Genomic DNA, 18,544 nt, shown 5'->3' on the forward strand with positions numbered 1-18,544 from the left:
CGCTGAGGGGTTTACAAGCCCAGGCTACTCTGCTCTGAGAATGCCTTTCGCGGACAACCAAAGATTGCAAGTTCGAGTCTTGTCCTGGCTACTCTTTTTATCTGTTTTTGCTCTCCATCTTCAGTTCGTTCTGTTTGCATGTGCATGGTGAGTCCTGCTTTGGTGCTGTTTCCTTTGTTCATCTTCCCACCCATTGGCCTCTCTATTTTAAACATCGAGACTTTCAGCGAGCATCTGTCCGTGTAGTAGCAGGGCTTAGGCTTATTGATGGAGAGGGGAGGGTGTATTCTGGACTTGAATTCATCTTCCCATAGATATCCTGGAAGTTATCTAGTCAGCTACAGCCGATGCTATCGGGGAACACTACGCAATGAAGCTCTGTGGGCCAATGATCTAACGTGGCAGTTATCTAGACTCTTACAGATAATTACCCAAGAAGAAGTTTTCAAAGTTGCAACTTGGTTTCAAGTTGTCCGTTGTTCGGGTTCTCGATTCCCACGATACCCAGCGGCTTATTCGTTGCCCTTCAGGTGCAGTACCTGAATGGCCCTTTTATCATGAATAGTAAGTTTTTCATTCATGATCAGAGATATATGAGCGGAATATCGTACACAAATCGGCCTCTGCCGAATGCAAAGTGAGATTCAAGTCTATCCAGTGTTATATGGCAGGTTTTCAAGCAGACCAAGACAGCACCAACGCTAACTCTCATGCAGCAGTTCTTTCCTGTATGCTTTTCAAGCTTTCCACTGTATCAACCACACAAACCCGCAACGACCGATATTGAATTCCCAGATCTTTGATCGAGGCCGAATTATCAAACCCATACTTGGGCCCACCAGACGGATACTGCCCATCTCTCAACGCCTCCCCACTCGGCAACCCACCCTCCAGCTCCGGAAACTCCTCCCCAATAACCTCCACAATATCTGCATTGCAAAAGCTCCCCGCAGTCAAGAAATACCGCTTCCCAGCCGTCTCAGGCTTCTCGACTGCAACCGCATGCGCCAGAGCCGCATCACGCACATCAACCCAGAACTGACTCCCGGTCGGCGGACACTTGTCCTTCAGCGCCCCAGTCATAAAGTCCCTGATCCGCTGGTTCGACGTATTGACCTCGTCGAGGGAATTCAACCACTCGACGGGCCCGAAAATCAACGACGGATTCAATACAGTCAGCGTGAAATTCGGCTTCTCGCGCTCCATAAACTCCCACGCCTCCTTCTCCGCAAGCGCCTTGCTCGTCCGATACCCGGCCTGCCCATGCGCGTTCTGCGGATTCTCAGCCTCGTCCCACGTAACGGGGTTCCAGTCTTGCTCTGAATACTTGGTCCCTGCCGGCTTCGCGGCGTTGAACATTGCGGCGAATGACGAGGTGATAACGACACGGGTTACATTCGGTGCGTGTTGATGTACGGATTTCATAATCCCGACTGTCCCGTTGACGGCTGGGTCGAACATGTCCGACTTCGCGTTGGCGATGCTATAGTGGAAGGGACTTGCTGTGTGGATGACGGCCGAAAAGGGTGGGTCGGACGGGCTTTCGCTGCGGACGGCATCGTCGAATGCATCTGCGGCCGCAATGTCGGGGACAATCTTGCACTTTAGTCGATGCGAGGCGATGTTGGGGTATTGGGCGAGGAGCGAGCGTGCTTTTTCGGCGGTGCGGACGGTTGTTACGACTGAGTGGCCGCGCGAGAGAAGGGTGCTTATCAGGGTGTTGGCGAGGAATCCCGTGCCGCCTGTTACGAGGATATGGACCATCGTATGGTTGGACTTAGATGTGAGTAACTTGCGGTGAGGTGAACGAATCTGAACTGAGCAGTTTATCGTCTTGGAGTACACCAAGCGAGCAGTCGGCGGCGGTCAGACATTATATACTTATGGTCCCCTCAGATCGTCTTCGGTTCTACATTCCATAATGACCGTTATGTCCGCCGCTCCGGGGATAGATCCGACAGATATGTGATTATCAATTCACTACCATCAAGTGTCGGGGCATTGCCGGCGGACGTATCTGTAAGTCAGAGTGGAGTATACCGCCTTCTTAGCCGAGTGGAGTTGGGGGCTGAATTGAAGGGTACCGATACGAGTCTTGGGGATCTTCCGATGCTCTCCTCTTCCGAAATTCCGATATTGCCTAAGCCAGTCTTACTTTTCGGGATGCATGAAGGTTGGATGATCATTTGAGATACTGCGGGGTTGATGCAAAAGAACGTCTACGAGTCATATTGGCTCTCTGGGAGTGTCCTTGCCACAGTAGGTGTGTACTTCGGTGGGTAGGCGGTTGTTGCGGGCGAGCACCTTACCAAGCCTCGAGTCGATATTCGAGGGAGCTGATCACGAGAAGCCATAAGGGAATATGACCATGGCTACGGAGTCACTGCGCATTCCGTCTCCAAAAACACCCCGTGTAGCCACCACACCAATTGATGCAAGCCTCTGGAGAGAACGAACTGAAGGTAGGGAATCGATTTTTTCGTTTTGTCTCATCACAATACATCCATTTTTGCAGACATATCCTGACCGCAGTCTAGATCTCGCATTTTTCGAGTATCTCCGCTAATGTAATATGAACATAAACCCCCGAGAGAAAACCCTTTAAGCCGACTTGCTCTTCACGGCCTCACGACCCTTGCCAATGCGCTCGAGAATCTGCTCACGGTCCTTGTCAAGCTTGAGCTTGGTGATGACGACGTTCGAGGGGGCGAGGGGGATGGGGACGCTCTGGCCGTTGCTCTTCTCGCGGACGATACGCTCGACGTGGATGGCCCACTTCAGACGGTAGACGCTTGTGACCTTGCCCTCACGGCCCTTCTGGGAGCCCCTAAGCACGAGAATCTCGTCGTCGCGGCGGATGGGGATCGAGCGGACCTATCGTGAGAGAAAAAAGTTTCGTTAAAAATCTGTCCTTCACTCGTTGCGGTGTATTCCAGTTCCCAACTCTCATTCTTCAACGGCAATTCGAACGTACATTGTACTTGGCCTGGAGCTCCTTGGACAGGTGGGCGCTGAGGATAACACGGCGCTCGCTGGAGGGGGCGTTGAAGTGCGCCTTGCGCGACTTCCGGCGCGAGGACGAGAGGCCTGTAGAAAATCGGTCGATCAGCATAAGATGTCGGGATTGAGCATGGCGCAGGGGGGAAAAGGGCATCACGCACTGTGGTTAGTGGCACCCATTTTCAGACAGCCTCGTTGAGGGATCGTGATTGTCGAATGGTTGTCGTGACGGTCGGGAAGAATCTCTCCTCGATGTTCGTGTGAGCCGGAAATGTGGATTGTGCGTCACATGACCCTGGGCTCGTCTAGGGCTGCCATCTCGATTATGATTGGGCGCGGGATGGGCCACTAATCTGAGTCAGGTGATCTGGGCTGATCAGTGCAAACAGAGCAAACGTCCACGGAATTTTGCATCATTCACCAGTTCTATCCAAGGTTGTCTTTTGTTCTATGCAAGAATTGCGAGATTTGCTTGATGAATATATCAGTGGGACTGCGGTAATAATCATTGCTAACTTAGTACATCACCATATTTAAATTTACTCTAGCTTGCATTCTGTTCACAGTATCCTGATATTCGATGTACCTTTGGTCTCGAATCTTTGAATTCTTTTGTGTTTGTTTTCCAATATATATCCTAGATCCATGAACATCTATCCTATACCTCACCACTTCACTCAACTTCATTTCAATGCATTATTTCCTTTTTTCTATATGATCTACAACATTTCCCAGACCCTTCTGCTCTCTCAAGCAACAATCAGCAAACCCCAAGGCCTCATCCATGACCTTTTGAACATCAAACCCTCCTAAAACTCCCATCTTAACCAACACCCCAACCGCTTCCTTCGTCCAACTCACACAATTTTTGCCCATATCTCCTCCGTTTCTTGGCACGGATACCTCTCTCAGTCTCCTCTCCACCTCTTTAACAGTCACAGACCGTGTATCAAGCTTCCCAACGAGCACCTTTACGAGAATCTGAAACTCAACATCCGGGTCTCGACTCGTGCGTTCCCGAAATCGCCAGTCATCGCTCGCTTCTCCTGTGGCCGCATGGACAAATAAGGAGTCTGTGACGTCGAATTGGGTGTGCTCTCCATCGTTGGACTTGGAATTCTTGGGAGAAATCAGGATGCCCCAGTGGTATGCGGCGTAGTGGAGACGGCGGCGGTTCTCGCCTAGGGAGTTTTTGCCGCGGGGGTGCAAAGTTATGGAGATGCGGGGTTTGTTTCTCATCTTTTCCTTTTCAATTTAGAAATTGTACGACTTGAACTTTCTTATTGAAGGGGATCCCGAGTTAGGGTGAGCTTATTGTTGTTGGAATTGTCGGTAGCCCCTTAATGCAGTCCCGCCTGCCGCTCAGGCAAAGTATTGGTCACAAGTGAGGCTGGATAGTTCTGTGTCACTAACACCTGAGAAAGCCATCCACCATCTACAGTTTGCTCTGTTCTCTCTCTTTCTTCCTCTGCAGAAACAAATCATCCATCGACACCGGAGGCAAGCCCTGCAACGCCTCTTCGACCAAGGCCACCACATCCCCTGCACATCCAAACGACAAACTCCATCCCGCACCTCCATGGCCATAACTATGCACAATCCGACTCGGCACTTCGCCATCACCGTGCTTGCGAAGCTCTCTCTCGACACGCACATTCTTCTTTCGAAATGGGCGTAGCCCCTGCGCAAGCGGATACTGAGGATCAAGCCGCGCGTTCTTCAACATGGGCAGAAACGACTCACAGCGCGAGCGCATTCGTTGAATAACCGGTGACTCGAGCGAGAGATGCAGCTCCCACTCATTCGGCTCGGTAATTCCACCCAGAACCAGGATATTATCGTTTCGTGGAACGAGGAAGATGATCTCATTTGATGACCGCGGATCCAGATTCGAGTCCGAGCTCGGCATTTGGTCGGACCCGGCGGCGGCGGGAACTACCAACGCTTTCTCAATTTTGGGGAAATCAGTCCCGTCGTTGAGCAGGCGGAGAAGAGCGCCGCGGATTGGATAGCATGTTTTGTCGGAAGAGAGGTCTGATGCGTCCAACCCCGTGGCGTTGACAATCGCGTCGGCGCTGAAACGCGCACGGAGCTCCGATTCTTGAGCAAACAGGTCGCCTGATATCGTCTGTGTTTGGAGGTCTGCGCCCTTTTTCTGGACGAGCGATGTCAGCCAGCTCATGCAGGTGTCTGTGTCTATCACCGGGGCGAGGACTTCAAAGGCGTCGACGATGCCATAGGCTGGATTTATGCCGTTGACGCAAATAAGTCCGGGATCATGGACGAGCCCGTGGACTCCGTCGCTTCTCATCTCCTGAACCTTTGCCTGCACTGCCGCGTCTTCGGCTATTTTGTGCGTGAAGAAGAAGTCGGCTGGTTTCATCCTTACCCCTGCGGCATTAGACAAGGCGGGATTGCTGACGATGGCGCTCCATATGCAGTAGCTGACCATGCACCAGCGCTTCGAGTTGATGAGTGAGATGGTATCCGTATGGTGACCACAAACCGCCGGCGGGTATTCCCAGAGCGCACCAGCGATCTGAGAGGTGAGGCGCTGCTTTGAGGTCTGCGACGCCCATTCTTTCGATACGATGGTCACGCTGTAGCCCCTGTCGAGGAGGGCCCAAGCGGTGGTGAGGCCGATGACACCGCCGCCGATTATGAGGATGTGGGCGAAGCTGACTGAGGGAGGGTGAAGGGGTGCATCCTCCGGGGAGAGGTCTCTCCAGAGCGTCAGGGAGGGCATATTGGGCGTCCTTGGTCATGGTTTGTATGATGGTCGTGGTTACTTTATACTGACTAACATCATGAATACTTGGTCGGATTACGGTTATGAGAGTGGGTGGTCTATTGATGCCATGGACTAACAATAGGTTTTACAATAACCTGTTGAACATCGACTTTTATAGACAACAATATCAATGGTTCTTCTGTTGATATTGTAGATACTCAACAACCCCGGCCAGGAGAAGGATCACTAGAATTTCCCCACTGTAAATGTTTAATCTATGGGGAGCTGTTGGAGTAGAGGCACGTGCGTTGGATGAGATCATCGCGATTGACGAGGGTCGACAATCGAGATGCAGGTAGAATAATCCATTGTGCTGCAAATGACATATCGGGTCATTTGGCATTTGGGTCAGGCAGATAATAATAGCAGAGAAGACGTCAGACGTAGATGGCTTGGAATCTGGCTCTGTTTATTGATCAGCGCCGTTTGTGATGTCATCGCCGTTGGAATGCTTAAATATCCCCAGCATGAAAGAATGGGTTCTGAAACGAATAACACATTCTTCCAAAGTCAAGGCAGATACTACTCCGTGAAATACTCCCTCCTTAAGTCCTAGCCGATAAACCTCCACAAACATAATAATGCCGGCTATCTACGAGCGCATCTCGCAAGACCTGGTCGCGCAGGAACGCACCCTGTGGACGACCCTAACCTCGGCCGACCCGGCGCCGGAACTCGAGCGCTTCACCCACCCCGAGGGTGTCCTCCTCTTCCCCAAGAAGGACATCATTACCGTCGACAAACTCCAAGAGGCGTTCAGCAAGCCGTTCCATCGATTCGACGAGTACGATTTGCAGGATGTGCGGACGATTGTGATTGATCTGATGGCGGGCACTGTGACGTATCGCATCCGGGCCAGGCGTGACAACAACCACTACCACGCCACAGGCTCCTCGACCTGGGGGCAGGGCTCCGACGGCGAATGGCGGTTGATTTCGCACCAGGAGACGCTGCTGTGATGTGTGATATTATTTTCATATTAAACTTTCTCATGTATCATTTATGATTTAACGGTTTAACGGTTTTTTCGAGAGTTGTGATGTGTCACTTTCATCTTTTCCCTAGCGTTCGTCCCTCGGCTGAATTGACTGAAACAATCGAGCGGACGCTAGATTTCTGACACCCGAGTTTTCTCCACTATTGCCGAAGCTATTTTTTAGCTATTTTAATGACCTTGCAATCTCAATTTGATTCTTCAGACTTTTTCCTTCAGCACGAACTATGGTAAATCATGCGTCTACAGAAAGATAGCGAGCCCTGGGATGGCTTTGTCCTCCCGGTCTCCATCCCCGATCCCTCTACGCGGACTCGCAAGGTCCTTATCGTCGGTGCTGGTATCGCCGGCATAGCAAGTGCCCTGGCCCTGGCACACGAGCTCAAACCTCACGAACCCAACCTTCAGATCACCATCTTTGAGCGTCATGAGGTGCTCTCGACCTCCGGTGGTGCGATCAACCTTACCCCCGTCGCCCAACGACACCTTGACCGACTCGGTGTACTATCCGAGCTGGACCGGCAAGGTGCCGATGGCGGCGCGGACGTTGACGCCATTGAGCTCATCTCCAGCCGCTCCGGGCGCTCCCTCGGCTCAATTGATTTCACCGATGGCCAGGGCAATGGCGTGAACGGCTACAAGGGCCGTCGAGTGATGCGGATCGTCCTCTCGCTCGCCATGCTCTCCGTCGTCGAACGCCACCCAAACATTCGCATCGTCTACGGGAAGAAGCTCGCCCGCGTCACAGAGAGCCCCAAGGGCGAAACAATCCTCCACTTCGAAGACAACACCTCTGCCACAGGCGACCTCGTCCTAGGATGCGACGGCGTCCACTCCGCCCTGCGAACCTCTTACGTCGACCCCTCCCGACCCTCCGAATACACCGGCCTCTCCTTTCTCCAGACAACAATCGACACTCCCCCTCCACCACAGCCGCAATCCCGCTCCGCACGAAACAGTACCAGCAGACCCAGCACAAGCAACAGCTCAAATGGCAGCGCACATAGCTACAGCATTCGCAGCCTCCGCAAGTCCCCCAGCATTAGCACACATGCCTCCTCCTCGACACCTACTATCTTCGCTGACCCATCATCCCCTTCTTCGCCCTCAATGCATCCACCACCCTTCCGAACAACGGGCCTCGTCCTCTCCCGTCACGGCGACCTCCTCGGCAGTTACTGCGACCGCTCCCACTCTACTCTCTTCCTCGCCGCCATTGTGCAAATGAACGAATCTCTCCTCCCACGATACCGAATCGACGCCTCTCCTTCCGCCTCTTCCTCTTCTCAGTCTAACTCGCATTACTTGACACCCCCTCACGTTGACGAAACCCGCCGCCGCCTCGCCATCCACGCAGCCTTGCAGGGCGAAATACACTCCCGCTTCAGTCACGCCGGACACCCGTGGATCAGGGACGTCGCGAAGCTAAAGACAAACTGGATGCTGTACCCGGTGTACCAGGTCCGACCTGGAGGCAAATGGTCCCGGGGGAAGGTCATTCTCCTCGGCGACGCGGCGCATGCGGTTAGTCCCCCGCCCCACTCCCCCTTATTCCGATCTCCATTAGGATGCACTAACAGAAGGAATCCAGATGCCACCCCGGGACGAATCCGCCGCCTACGCCCTCGACGACTCAATCATGTTCTCCCGCATCCTCGCACACCACCGCGACGAACCCCTCTGCGAGGTCTTTGCGCGCTACGAGGCCGTGCGGCGGGCCGCAGTCGAAGAGGCGTTCTCGGAGGCCGGCCGGATGTGGAACACGCATCGGGATATGGGCTTCCTGGAGGGCCGATGGAAAGAGTGGACCATGCCCTGGGTGCTTTGGAAGAATCGGGGCGCGAGGAATGCCGCGTGGCGGTTTGATGCTTATGATGTCTGATTATTTCATATACCTATATATTGTAATAGATGGAAAAGGGGTTACGGGTTGGGTCGAATTGGATATGGATTGGCGGGTAATGTATGATAGACTGGACCGGATCGGGTGGTTCTTGGTTGCTTTGGTCTTGATAGATAGATAGATACCTACTGATTGGCTTTGGGCGATGGGCATACAAAGGCACACGATAATTGTTATGTTCTTTATGTGATACAGACTAGACTAGCTAGTTGGATTATATACACGGCTATCACTTCTTCTCAGCACTGCACTATCCACTATCTATCAAACGGAAAGCAGGTTAGATTAGATTAGACAGTGCGACGAAAGAAACAATCGCTTAGAAAGTAAGAGTCTGTCCAGCAGTCCCCACAACGGCAGCCTTGACATTGTCAGGGCCAAGAGCAGTGTACTCGTACTCGACGCTGGTGAGGGTACCCTCAGGGGCATCAGCGGAAGCGTCACCAAAGTCGTTGTCGCGCTCGACGGCATAGCCATCGTCAGTGGAGTAGAGGGCCTTCTTGCCGTCAACCCAGACGTTGGACTCGACGAGGACCTGGGCGCCCTGGCGGGTGTTGATACCGTCGCTGACGTTCTCGTAGTAGTTGTTGTACAGGTGGCCGGTTCCGAAGCGGATTGAGGGGCCGCGAGAGTTGATGTTGGACCAGTAGTTGTTGGCGTACGTGATGTGGAGCTTGCCGGAGTCCTCGTCCTCGTTGCTGTCGGAGTGGCCGACGAGAGAGGCCTTCCAGTGGTCGTGGATGTAGCTGTTGGATACGGTGATGTAGTCCGAGGCGCGTTTGAACTGGTTTCAATTAGCATTCCCCCTCGTTCTCCATGAAAAGCTGGAGGGGACTTACGTCGAGGAGACCGTCGTAGTAGTCCTTGTCGTGGTCACGGTTGGAGGAGACATCGACGTGGTCAATCCAGATGTTGGTGGAGTACTCTGCACTCTGTTAGCAGCTTCATCGTTTTCAAGCCCTAAGCCACATAGAACATACCAGCAGCGATGGCATCGCCGTTCTCGGCGAGGACGTTCTTCACGCCGAGGTTGCGTACGATGACGTTCTCGGCCTTCTTGATGTTGATACCGAAACCGTCCAAGACAGCGTTGGCGTCAGCACCGAGGATGCTGGTGTTGCTGCCGACGGTGGCCGACTTGGCGCTCTCGGTGATGGGGCCGCTGACAATGACGACCTTGGGCTCGTCGCCTTCGACAGCGGCAGTGAACTCGGCGTACGAGGCAACGGTGGTGGTCGTACCGCCGGCACCGCCGGTAGTACCTCCGTTCAGGCTGGCGTAGCCGAAGGCGACATCGTCAGAGGAGACAGCGCGCTTGACGCAGGGAGTCGGAGCTGCAAGGGCCGGCCCGAGGCAGCTCACGACGGTGAGGAGGAACTTGAGAGACATTCTGAACAGAGACTTTGCTTGAAAAGAGGGTAAAGAAGGTAAGGTTAGGAAAGAAAACAGAAAAGAGAGTGTATGAAAAACGATTGACAGGCTTGCTGTTGAGGAAAGAATAGATTCTGAGGCCGGACTGGGTCTTTATATAGGTCGGTTCCAAAAGCCTCACGTCGTCCCACCGGAGTCATCTTGGGCTCAAGAACTGAAACGATCAACGCCTCGACCTCTCAAATGTGGATGAAGGAGCCACTCAAGGTTCTCCGGAGCTGATCCGGAACGTCACTGGATTAGGGTATTTCGTGATCCGTTACAGTTAGAAAGCAGTTCGTTAACGCCAGGAGACTGCGTCTGCCAAGAATCTCAATTACTTTCAAACAAGACGGATGCCCAGGGGAGACCGGGTGCTTGGCATCAGGATGGACACGAATCGCTTGATTCAAGTGATTAAGGTGAGACCGGAGAAATTCCACAAATGAGTGTAGCTTGTTTCAGGTCCCTTTGCCAAGCAACCAGGTCGGAGGAAACAGAAGCGATTCTTCAAGTGCCACGCGGTGACAAAAGCTCGGCGGCGGAAAACCTCGTGATGGCATCCGACAGGTGGAAACCAGCAACTGTCGTTTGTTTTGCGCAAGAACTTCGCTTCGACACCAGCGATCGGCCAAGATTTTCCCCAAGAATACACGGAGCTGATCGCGCACCATCAGCCCTGTAGGAATGCCCAGAAGTCTTGGGACCAAGGAAACACATATTCCATGAATACGAGGCTGCTTGCACCATGAGTGATGCAATTGTCAACATCAAGATTGTCACTTTCCAATCTATTTCCTGTTGCTTGCGTGCTGTCTGTATATAGTGCGGAGTCGGTGGATATTATTGGAGGAGTCTGTGCATCCACTATAGTAAGCACCCTTGGAAGCGATGGGGGTCTTCATGAGAGAGTGTTTCAGGTACGAGTCAGTGATTCCGGAGCATCCTGTCGTGATTCCACTCTCCGGAGTCCGGATAACGCAATTATCTAGAATCAGCTCGCGACAGCCCACACAGCCTTTCTTCTGCCCTGGGACTGACTTCCGAGTTATCGCATCAACTCCCTGGAACGAATAACATTTTGCAGGTTGCTTGAGCAGAATGGACAATATCTGATATCGCGCTGAGCCTCGTACTGAGAATCATGTTGTTGCCCGCAATTGCCTTCGAAGGGTCCGTACTCCGTATAGAGTCAAATGGCGCAATTTAATTGACTCCCAGTCATATTCAATCAGGGATTTGATCGTCAGTCGCTTGGACGGGGATAAGTTGCCTGGTTGCCATCCCCACCCACATCCGCCAGCGGCTGTTGAGGCTGGTGTAAGCACCGAAGAAGCCGGAGCTAGCCCGTGGACGGTGGATGGTAGACGTCTCTATCGGTTAGATACTGATCTTGCCCCTGGTACTGAAATAGAGCGCCAAGGAGCCACCGGAGAGAATATATTGGTTGGTAGGGATCTCGAACGGTCGAACCTCGGCCGTCGAGCCAAGCAAAGGGCAAAAGCCATCTGTCAGGTAAATAGAAAACCTTGAATGATAACGCCTGCTGGATAAGCCCGAGTCAGAATAACAAGAAGGTTCGATGTTGGTCCCCGAACCTATCGAGTTCTCAAACAGATTACGCCCTTCTAACAGAACTGGTGAAATGCTCTTGAACTCTGTCTTTCCCGGAGTGCGTTCGTTCCCCTCTAACCAGATGCTCAGCGAGTGAAACCAGAGCCAACTTCCAATGAGCTAGCATAAACAGTTCATTCAGATGAAGGACTGAGCTTTGTGGGCGAAAGACGCCGTCGATGTTGATGAACGATGATGACTAGACCAGAATATTTAGCTATCAAAGCGGAAGTTAACCTTGAAAACACCATGAGAAAGGCTCCTCACACACGGTTGCTAACTAAGCAAACAAACAGACAAAGAACTGCAGAGCTCGAAAAGACCATCCTTCATTGCGGCTGCTCTGTTTTAGGCGGGACCTACCCAGGGATCTGTCACAGGATACCACAGAGGACTTGCCTTGAAGATGACAAGGGTCTTGCAAAAAGAAGCACTGAGGAACATCGTCCCCAGTCCACACTGTCTAGATTCAGAAACAATGTGGATCGGGGCTTGTTTTTGAGGTTGGGTCTCTGCTCAATCTCAATTAAGGCAGAATCAACCAGCTTGAAGGCAAGTCGGCTCTTCATGATGAATTTCGAGTGCTAACAATTATGTTTATAATTACAGAAAATATTACATTAGCGAAGACAGGATTTGGTCCTCGAGACATCCCACTGAAACTCATGAGCAACCAAGCGGCCACAGCTTTTCGAATACAACCCCAGTGAGCGCCAACCGAGACATTCGCGCATAGAATCCAACTGTCTCCCCAGTTACTGATCCGCGAGTCCTTCACCTGCGACCTGTTGCCCGATGATCACTACTGCAACGGCGATCTGGAACCAAAACAATGTCAGAATGGAGTTTCGTGGTGAAAAAAACAATCATTTGGCATGGGAGGGACGCACCAGGGACAAATCCACACCTCTGGCAACGCGTACTGTCCACATTGGCCGAAAGCGAAACGGCGGCTTCTGACCCTGCGCGAGTACGCCAGGATCCGTGACTCTGTTGAAAACGGCCACAGTCTGGTTGTCCACCATGGCCACTTGGACAAGGTTATCCACATCTAGCGCAAGGATCTCCATAACAGTTTCTTCAGGGTGGAGAGATGCCCCGGTGCTCGACCGTGAGAGCGACTTTTGATGTGTATACTTCTGAGCCGGTCTCGACTCCACGGTGCTACACACATTGCGAAACCGCATTACAACTCTCGGGGACTGAACTGCTACACGGCACTTTGCCGATAGGATGACTTCACTCGTCGTCAAGGCGCCTGGTGGCTTCAACTCCAACACGGACGAATCATACCACCGGCTTCGAAGTTCGAAGAGAGGAAATCCTGATGCGTCGCGGAAAACACGGCGTTGTGCGAGACCCCATGGGTGGCCATGGACTGTGAAAAGCGTGGCTCCGCTCTGGTTGGTGATGGTGTAGTCGAGTGGGTGCCATGGTTCGGGGCTATTGCGAACGGTAATGACAGTCTCCGGCTCGGCTGTTGCGACAGTCTCAGGGCGGATCGCTAGTGGCCATCGAGGTTGTATTGGAGAAGGCTGTCGGAGGAACGCCATACATGATCTGTTGCGGAAGACATTGGGGTCGAAGAAGGGCAAGCGATGGGGAATGAGTTCTTCCTATTTAACTTCATCCTTGCCGCTCTCCTATGGTATGTACTAATAGGCGATGTTACACTGAACGTTGTGTCGGCGGAGCTTGACCGCGAGTTCCCCGTTCCGGCAAGGCAGAGAACGATTCTGCCTTGGAGCGTTGATGATGTTGGTGCGGATAGCTTCGTGATTGGATGGCTGCTCCCTTTGGCGCAGGGCGTTCAGGGGATCGCTACGATGAAACAAATAAGGCTGTGCGATTGTCCATGTGAGTTTAATGACCATTCTCCTTTCGTTTCATGCGAGCTTTGACCCGCCAATTTTGCGAACGACCGCAGCATCTAATCTTTGACGCTGAAGTATACAGTGGGCCCACGGTTACCAGTACGCTGCCCACCGACTAGTTCCCTCGACGACCTTGACAAACTCCTTTCCGACAACTTCTTCGGCACGCTCGGACGGATGTAACTCATCATACCACAAGTATGACGCCGGATTGTCCTGGTACGTACAGTGCCCACCCCCAATCGGACAGTGGCGCACATACCCTGTTACGTTTGCCGGCGCGTCCAGATATTCGATTGGGTTGTAATAAATATCAGAGATCTTCCCTGTCAGCGAACACATAAAATGAACTAAGGGATAATAAAGTGGGGTAGAAGAAAAAAAAAAGGAAGAGGGGAGGAAGCTCACCAAGCCATACAGATCCATCACAGCTAGCTGCGCCCCTCGGTACCGGTGTGAGATCAATGCCTCAAACGGTGTCTTATATCGAAAGACATCGTTGACTGTAACCACTGTTTCCCACATCCGATAACTAATCTCCGTGATATTGGCCCCCTTATCCAAGTATCCCGGCGTCACAGCCAGCCCGCCGTGCTCTGGTGTTGCGTACTGAGGGGACAGTTGCAATGGGGCCATATTCATGATCACAAAGTACCGACCTCCGTTTGCGTATACTTTGTCCAAGGCTTGGTAGACACACTCGATATAATATGGGATCGTGGTGCCCGCGACCTGCGAGTCTGTGAGGAAAGCGTTGTTCCCCAAATCATTGGTGCCGATCCATATCGCATAAACCGTCTCGTTTTGCCGGATGTCCATGAACTTGGTCCCGTTGGGAGTGATATGCTTGCTGTCTGCGATGTAGGCGGGTACCTCATATTCCAAGACGGAGGGATAAGGCCCATTGATCGGTTCGTACGTTCGCGGTGTGATGTTATTCGAGCACACTGCCCCGCTGACAGCATAATTGTACCGTTTCACGTCGGTGTGTTGCGAAGCAAAATATCCCCAGGTATATCCGCCAGAATAAGAGTGGTTGCTCTGGTGAGAGTTAGTTAGTATACTTCAACCCATCCGCGCGGTGCCTGAGGTCAAGAATAGATCTTACAACAGGCTGTTCCCACCCAACAGGTGGTGCTTTGCCCTTGTGCTCCGCAAAATATTGCAATCTCGCTTCGTCGGTATAGCTATTCCCAAAGGTGACTAGACCTTTCCATTGCTTTGGCCCCCAATGGTGAGATGGAGCGGCAATTGCTGCGCCCACGAGGAGTAACACCCCCACAATCCTGCACAGAAAACTCATCTCGAACAGCGTCGATGCTTTCCGCGCTCAACGATTGGGAAGAAAAGAGAAAAGTCTTCTGCTCTCAGGAGCCCCCTCCCCGAGATTTAACCCCGGTGGCTTCAGTGGGTGCCGGATAAAACTATCGAGATTGAGTGTCGATCCCCTGCAGATAGATACAGACGATCTCGCCTGAAATGGTGAAGGGCGCGGGAAAAGAAACAAACTTTCAAGTTTCGTGATGCAATTGCTCCTCCCCACACGTTCTTGGATAAATTGACTACTTCATCCGGATCTGCATTCCAAGAAATTCTTCTTGTTGCTTACTTTGCTTAACCGTGTGACGATGGATTCCCAATGACCATTCGTGCGGGTTTTCTTGAGCGACAATGAAAAACGGGCCCTCGCTGATCGCCCTCGCTGATCCCTTGATTCTTCCTTCTTTCGGTCTTTCGTGGGTTAATCTGCGCAAGGAAGACGGTCGGACCGGTCGGCTCTGCGGAGCCTTCGTTCTTCATCGACTACCTACCTATGTGTGTTTCAGATGAGATGTTATAGCCGCAAATCTCATGAACCATGTCGCAAACAACACAGGAATCTCGAGATGGATTGACACTGCTAACTCTTCTGTCCACAGCCGTGCCTCGTTTAGTGTGGCTTTACCATGAAGTCTTTATCGACTGTCTCAATCCAATTGAGTAATCGCATGGTAGTGATGTACCATGGTGCCGTGAACCTCCCAAACTGATCCATTCTTCCTAGTCATCTTGCCCGTTGCATCAGTTCCTCCATGGCGCCCAGGGGCCCATTGAGCGTACTAAAATAGAAGCAGATCTGGGGTTGGTATGCAGAGAGCCGTCACACCAGCCCGGCACAAGTGAATTCTGACTCGAATCTCAAAGGTATTGTCTCTACTTCCACTGCTCATACCGGAGACCTCCGAACTGGTTGAGTTCGCAACCGTCCGACGTCCACGGTTCCATATACCATCTAGCATGGGTCCACTTAGGCATCAGCCAATGACCGTGCTATCCATTGTATTGGAAATACATACGAGGCTTTGGAGTATTTGTAGCTCTGTCTGCGATCAACCGTCAAAGCTGTGTCACCGGCCGGCAGTCCCTGAAGCAGAATGGGGTTTGAAAACTCACTTGAAGCCGATTCGCTTGGTACATACGTGATCACTATCGGGCCCTGCTCAAATAACGACAGAGAGCCTGGTAGTTCCTTCTGCGTATCGACGCAGTGTCCTCCCCTTCTAGGACAGGCCATCCATACCCCTGCATGGTAGTTTTCACAGCTGTGACCAGCGTTATTCGCAGCGCCTGGCGAGCCCTAGGTCTATATTTCCGCTAGGGTACACAGTCTGCAATAGAGGATCAGGAGAAACTTTGAACAAAAGAGTGAAAACATTATCAAGCATATGTACTAAGACCGACGGGTCAGGTGTACGCCTATGAGGAGAGGATAGAGAGGGAGAGAGCGCGCGTAACTGATGTATAACATCACTTGTATAACGCTATACGGTCCTGGGGTGTCATGGTTGACGAAGCTCGATACTGAAGCTATATCAAGATTTTGACTATATGTCGAATGCTCTGGTATATTGCTCAAGTCGTATTATGTATAATCTACATTTCCTCCCATGCCACATATCCTTCCTGCTACCATCATCTTGACCCATCCACTCACCCACCAGAAAATCCATAGGCAAAAGACGGCCAGGTCAGCCTTGTCATTGAAGCTCTTGCGGCTCTTGACGGGCAGGTAGCTCGTGTGTAACGTTTTGGTCGGTGTATGTCTGTGGCTTGTAGTATCCTGCTCCATTTTGATAGACACCGTCTGAGCCTGGGTGGGACTGGGAGTAACCAGCGTCACTCGCCACTTGAGCCCCGGGCGCCTGGTAACCAGCCGGAGCCTTTTGCTCCCCATATGCTGCCCCTGCGGCCTTGCGCCGTTTGCGCAGAAGCAAGAATACTCCAACGATAATACCAATCACCAGTGGGATACCGACACCCAGGCCAACGCCAAGGCCTACGCCGAGATTATTGCTTGATGAGCCACTGTCTGAGCTGCCATCGTCGGTAGGAGTTGGTGTCGTGCTAGAGGATGTGCTGGTAGATGTTGATGTAGAAGTTGTGGTGGACGTAGTTGTAGTCGTGGGGTCCCCGGTGATAGTGGCGACGATGCTGACGGCGCCGAGAGAGAAAACCTCCGTCGAGTTACTGCAGGAGCAGCCACCGAATCCATAACAACAGAACGTTCCTTGATCGCATGGCTGAACACCAACTCCACCACCTGTAGGGTCAAGAGTTAGAACCAGAAGTGAAACGCCATTTTCATCATTAGATGGCCAACGCACCCTCTAAACACTGGGTCGGGCAAGTATCGACGCCTCCATCTATCCAGTCTTGTACTGTGCAGCCGTTTATGAAATAGGGGGTGATCGTGTCTTCAGCCTGGGTCCTGTTGGCGACACATAATCCGTTGTCGGCACATAACATTCCCAGAGAGCAGCACTGTGAGGGATTTCCGTCATCCGAACACGGATATAGAGTCGCGTCCTGATTGCCTAGGGTATTATAGCATTCCGTCATCTTGGAAAGTATGTGGAGCACTTCCAGCACTTGGGGAGCGTGAAAGTTGCACCAGAGAATGATTGCAGAAACAGGTTGGAGCGAGAGTCGAGAAAGATAAACCCAAGGAAAAAATTTGGGGGCCGGCGGCTTGACAGCGCGATATAAGGAACTAACTCGAGCTAGTGCTATCAGACATTCCCACGCCGGAGATTCCAGTTCCCTGAGGCTCGTCGAGCCTGAATTTCGACGGCATGGGACGCCTAAGCTGAGTGATGAGGATGAAATGTGGAGACACGGCTGATTTCTTTCGACGTGAGTGGGAGTCTCGATATACTAGTGCCCGCTAGGCGCTGAAAGGGCCTCTAGCAGAGAGAGTGATTGGTCATCACGTATGCATCCATCATGCTCTTGGCCTTTTTTGCCAAACTGACAATCTGTTTGCGAATAGAAAACCTCTGAGCCTCTGCATGGCGCAGCTCTTCATCAAATTAGATTCTCATTTATCTCCAACAAGCCTTGCAGTTGGGTTGCCCGCCGAGACGCCGTTCTGCATGTGAGCTCGAAGGGTAACCCCGCCCAGAACAGATAAAATGTTTATAACAAGCTTTGAATCCCATTGAGTTGTCACTCCTTTGTGGGGATTGAAGAGGGAGGCTCGAGAACGCTGACCCGCTGTCACAACTGCTCAAACATCAAACTCCGAATTGTGAACCATAGGTCCTACCGCTGCCTGAAATCAAGTATGGGTCTGATTCGCTCTCTATCAGCAACAAGGTTTGCTTCTAGCCCTTGTAGAGCCAGATTCCGCAGGAAAAAGGTACACTGCCGCAGATTTAACGCCTGGAAGGTGGGCCTCTTCAATCGCACAATCCAATGGGCAACAGCAGGGAGGTTTAGAATGATTGAGGAGCGGTTAGGAAGAGACGAGACATCGAAAGGGAACTAGCCGCATCGGCAAGAACAAGAAGTTCTTCTCACTTTGGAGTCTTTGGTGTCACAGGGGCGACACAAGCGACTGGTATGAAGCATCAGATTGCTGCCCGTCTCCTGCTTGAAGCACCCTTGCAAAAGCGATACAAATATGTTTCCTTGAATTG

The 18,544-nt window shown here is 52.0% G+C and overlaps 9 protein-coding genes across 9 annotated transcripts; 1 reads left to right on the forward strand and 8 right to left on the reverse strand.

Moving 5' to 3' along the window:
• Window positions 1–253: 253 nt before the first annotated feature.
• BJX68DRAFT_230601 (NAD(P)-binding protein) lies at window positions 254–2,462 on the reverse strand. Its single transcript, XM_071039223.1, has 2 exons — window positions 2,351–2,462; window positions 254–2,263 (listed from the first exon to the last, which is right to left on the reverse strand). Exon 2 carries the CDS (start codon window positions 1,762–1,764, stop codon window positions 709–711), a length of 1,056 nt encoding a protein of 351 aa, XP_070902517.1. The 5' UTR covers window positions 1,765–2,263; window positions 2,351–2,462; the 3' UTR covers window positions 254–708.
• A 76-nt stretch (window positions 2,463–2,538) lies between these two features.
• Window positions 2,539–3,228, reverse strand: BJX68DRAFT_230605 (60S ribosomal protein uL24). Its single transcript, XM_071039224.1, has 3 exons — window positions 3,162–3,228; window positions 2,975–3,087; window positions 2,539–2,874 (listed from the first exon to the last, which is right to left on the reverse strand). The coding sequence occupies exons 1-3, from the start codon at window positions 3,178–3,180 to the stop codon at window positions 2,602–2,604; spliced, it is 405 nt and encodes a 134-aa protein (XP_070902518.1). The 5' UTR covers window positions 3,181–3,228; the 3' UTR covers window positions 2,539–2,601.
• Window positions 3,229–4,337: 1,109 nt separating this feature from the next.
• Window positions 4,338–5,832, reverse strand: BJX68DRAFT_207844 (FAD-dependent oxidoreductase). The gene has a single exon (XM_071037681.1). The coding sequence runs from the start codon at window positions 5,744–5,746 to the stop codon at window positions 4,436–4,438; it is 1,311 nt and encodes a 436-aa protein (XP_070902519.1). The 5' UTR covers window positions 5,747–5,832; the 3' UTR covers window positions 4,338–4,435.
• BJX68DRAFT_207845 (uncharacterized protein) lies at window positions 5,833–6,253 on the reverse strand. Its single transcript, XM_071037682.1, has one exon. It carries the CDS (start codon window positions 6,132–6,134, stop codon window positions 5,919–5,921), a length of 216 nt encoding a protein of 71 aa, XP_070902520.1. The 5' UTR covers window positions 6,135–6,253; the 3' UTR covers window positions 5,833–5,918.
• Window positions 6,254–6,372: 119 nt separating this feature from the next.
• On the forward strand, window positions 6,373–8,924 carry BJX68DRAFT_279677 (uncharacterized protein; the record flags this gene model as incomplete). The annotated part of the gene is made up of 3 exons (XM_071048777.1): window positions 6,373–6,627; window positions 7,035–8,309; window positions 8,377–8,924. The coding sequence occupies 3 exons, from the start codon at window positions 6,373–6,375 to the stop codon at window positions 8,665–8,667; spliced, it is 1,821 nt and encodes a 606-aa protein (XP_070902521.1). The 3' UTR covers window positions 8,668–8,924.
• On the reverse strand, window positions 8,925–10,409 carry BJX68DRAFT_207850 (pectate lyase family protein). Its single transcript, XM_071037683.1, has 3 exons — window positions 9,669–10,409; window positions 9,528–9,613; window positions 8,925–9,472 (listed from the first exon to the last, which is right to left on the reverse strand). The coding sequence occupies exons 1-3, from the start codon at window positions 10,075–10,077 to the stop codon at window positions 9,008–9,010; spliced, it is 960 nt and encodes a 319-aa protein (XP_070902522.1). The 5' UTR covers window positions 10,078–10,409; the 3' UTR covers window positions 8,925–9,007.
• Window positions 10,410–12,467: 2,058 nt separating this feature from the next.
• Window positions 12,468–13,265, reverse strand: BJX68DRAFT_263845 (uncharacterized protein; the record flags this gene model as incomplete). The annotated part of the gene is made up of 2 exons (XM_071044790.1): window positions 12,468–12,530; window positions 12,603–13,265. 2 exons carry the CDS (start codon window positions 13,263–13,265, stop codon window positions 12,468–12,470), a joined length of 726 nt encoding a protein of 241 aa, XP_070902523.1.
• Window positions 13,266–13,408: 143 nt separating this feature from the next.
• Window positions 13,409–15,044, reverse strand: BJX68DRAFT_207977 (SGNH/GDSL hydrolase family protein). The gene is made up of 3 exons (XM_071037684.1): window positions 14,695–15,044; window positions 13,995–14,627; window positions 13,409–13,907 (listed from the first exon to the last, which is right to left on the reverse strand). The coding sequence occupies exons 1-3, from the start codon at window positions 14,887–14,889 to the stop codon at window positions 13,680–13,682; spliced, it is 1,056 nt and encodes a 351-aa protein (XP_070902524.1). The 5' UTR covers window positions 14,890–15,044; the 3' UTR covers window positions 13,409–13,679.
• A 1,338-nt stretch (window positions 15,045–16,382) lies between these two features.
• On the reverse strand, window positions 16,383–17,840 carry BJX68DRAFT_230617 (uncharacterized protein). The gene is made up of 2 exons (XM_071039225.1): window positions 17,231–17,840; window positions 16,383–17,166 (listed from the first exon to the last, which is right to left on the reverse strand). Exons 1-2 carry the CDS (start codon window positions 17,463–17,465, stop codon window positions 16,604–16,606), a joined length of 798 nt encoding a protein of 265 aa, XP_070902525.1. The 5' UTR covers window positions 17,466–17,840; the 3' UTR covers window positions 16,383–16,603.
• Between the last annotated feature and the right edge of the window lie 704 nt (window positions 17,841–18,544).

The sequence above is a fragment of the Aspergillus pseudodeflectus genome, assembly GCF_044049435.1.
Source record: "Aspergillus pseudodeflectus strain CBS 756.74 chromosome Unknown BJX68scaffold_8, whole genome shotgun sequence".
Lineage (NCBI taxonomy): Eukaryota > Fungi > Ascomycota > Eurotiomycetes > Eurotiales > Aspergillaceae > Aspergillus > Aspergillus pseudodeflectus.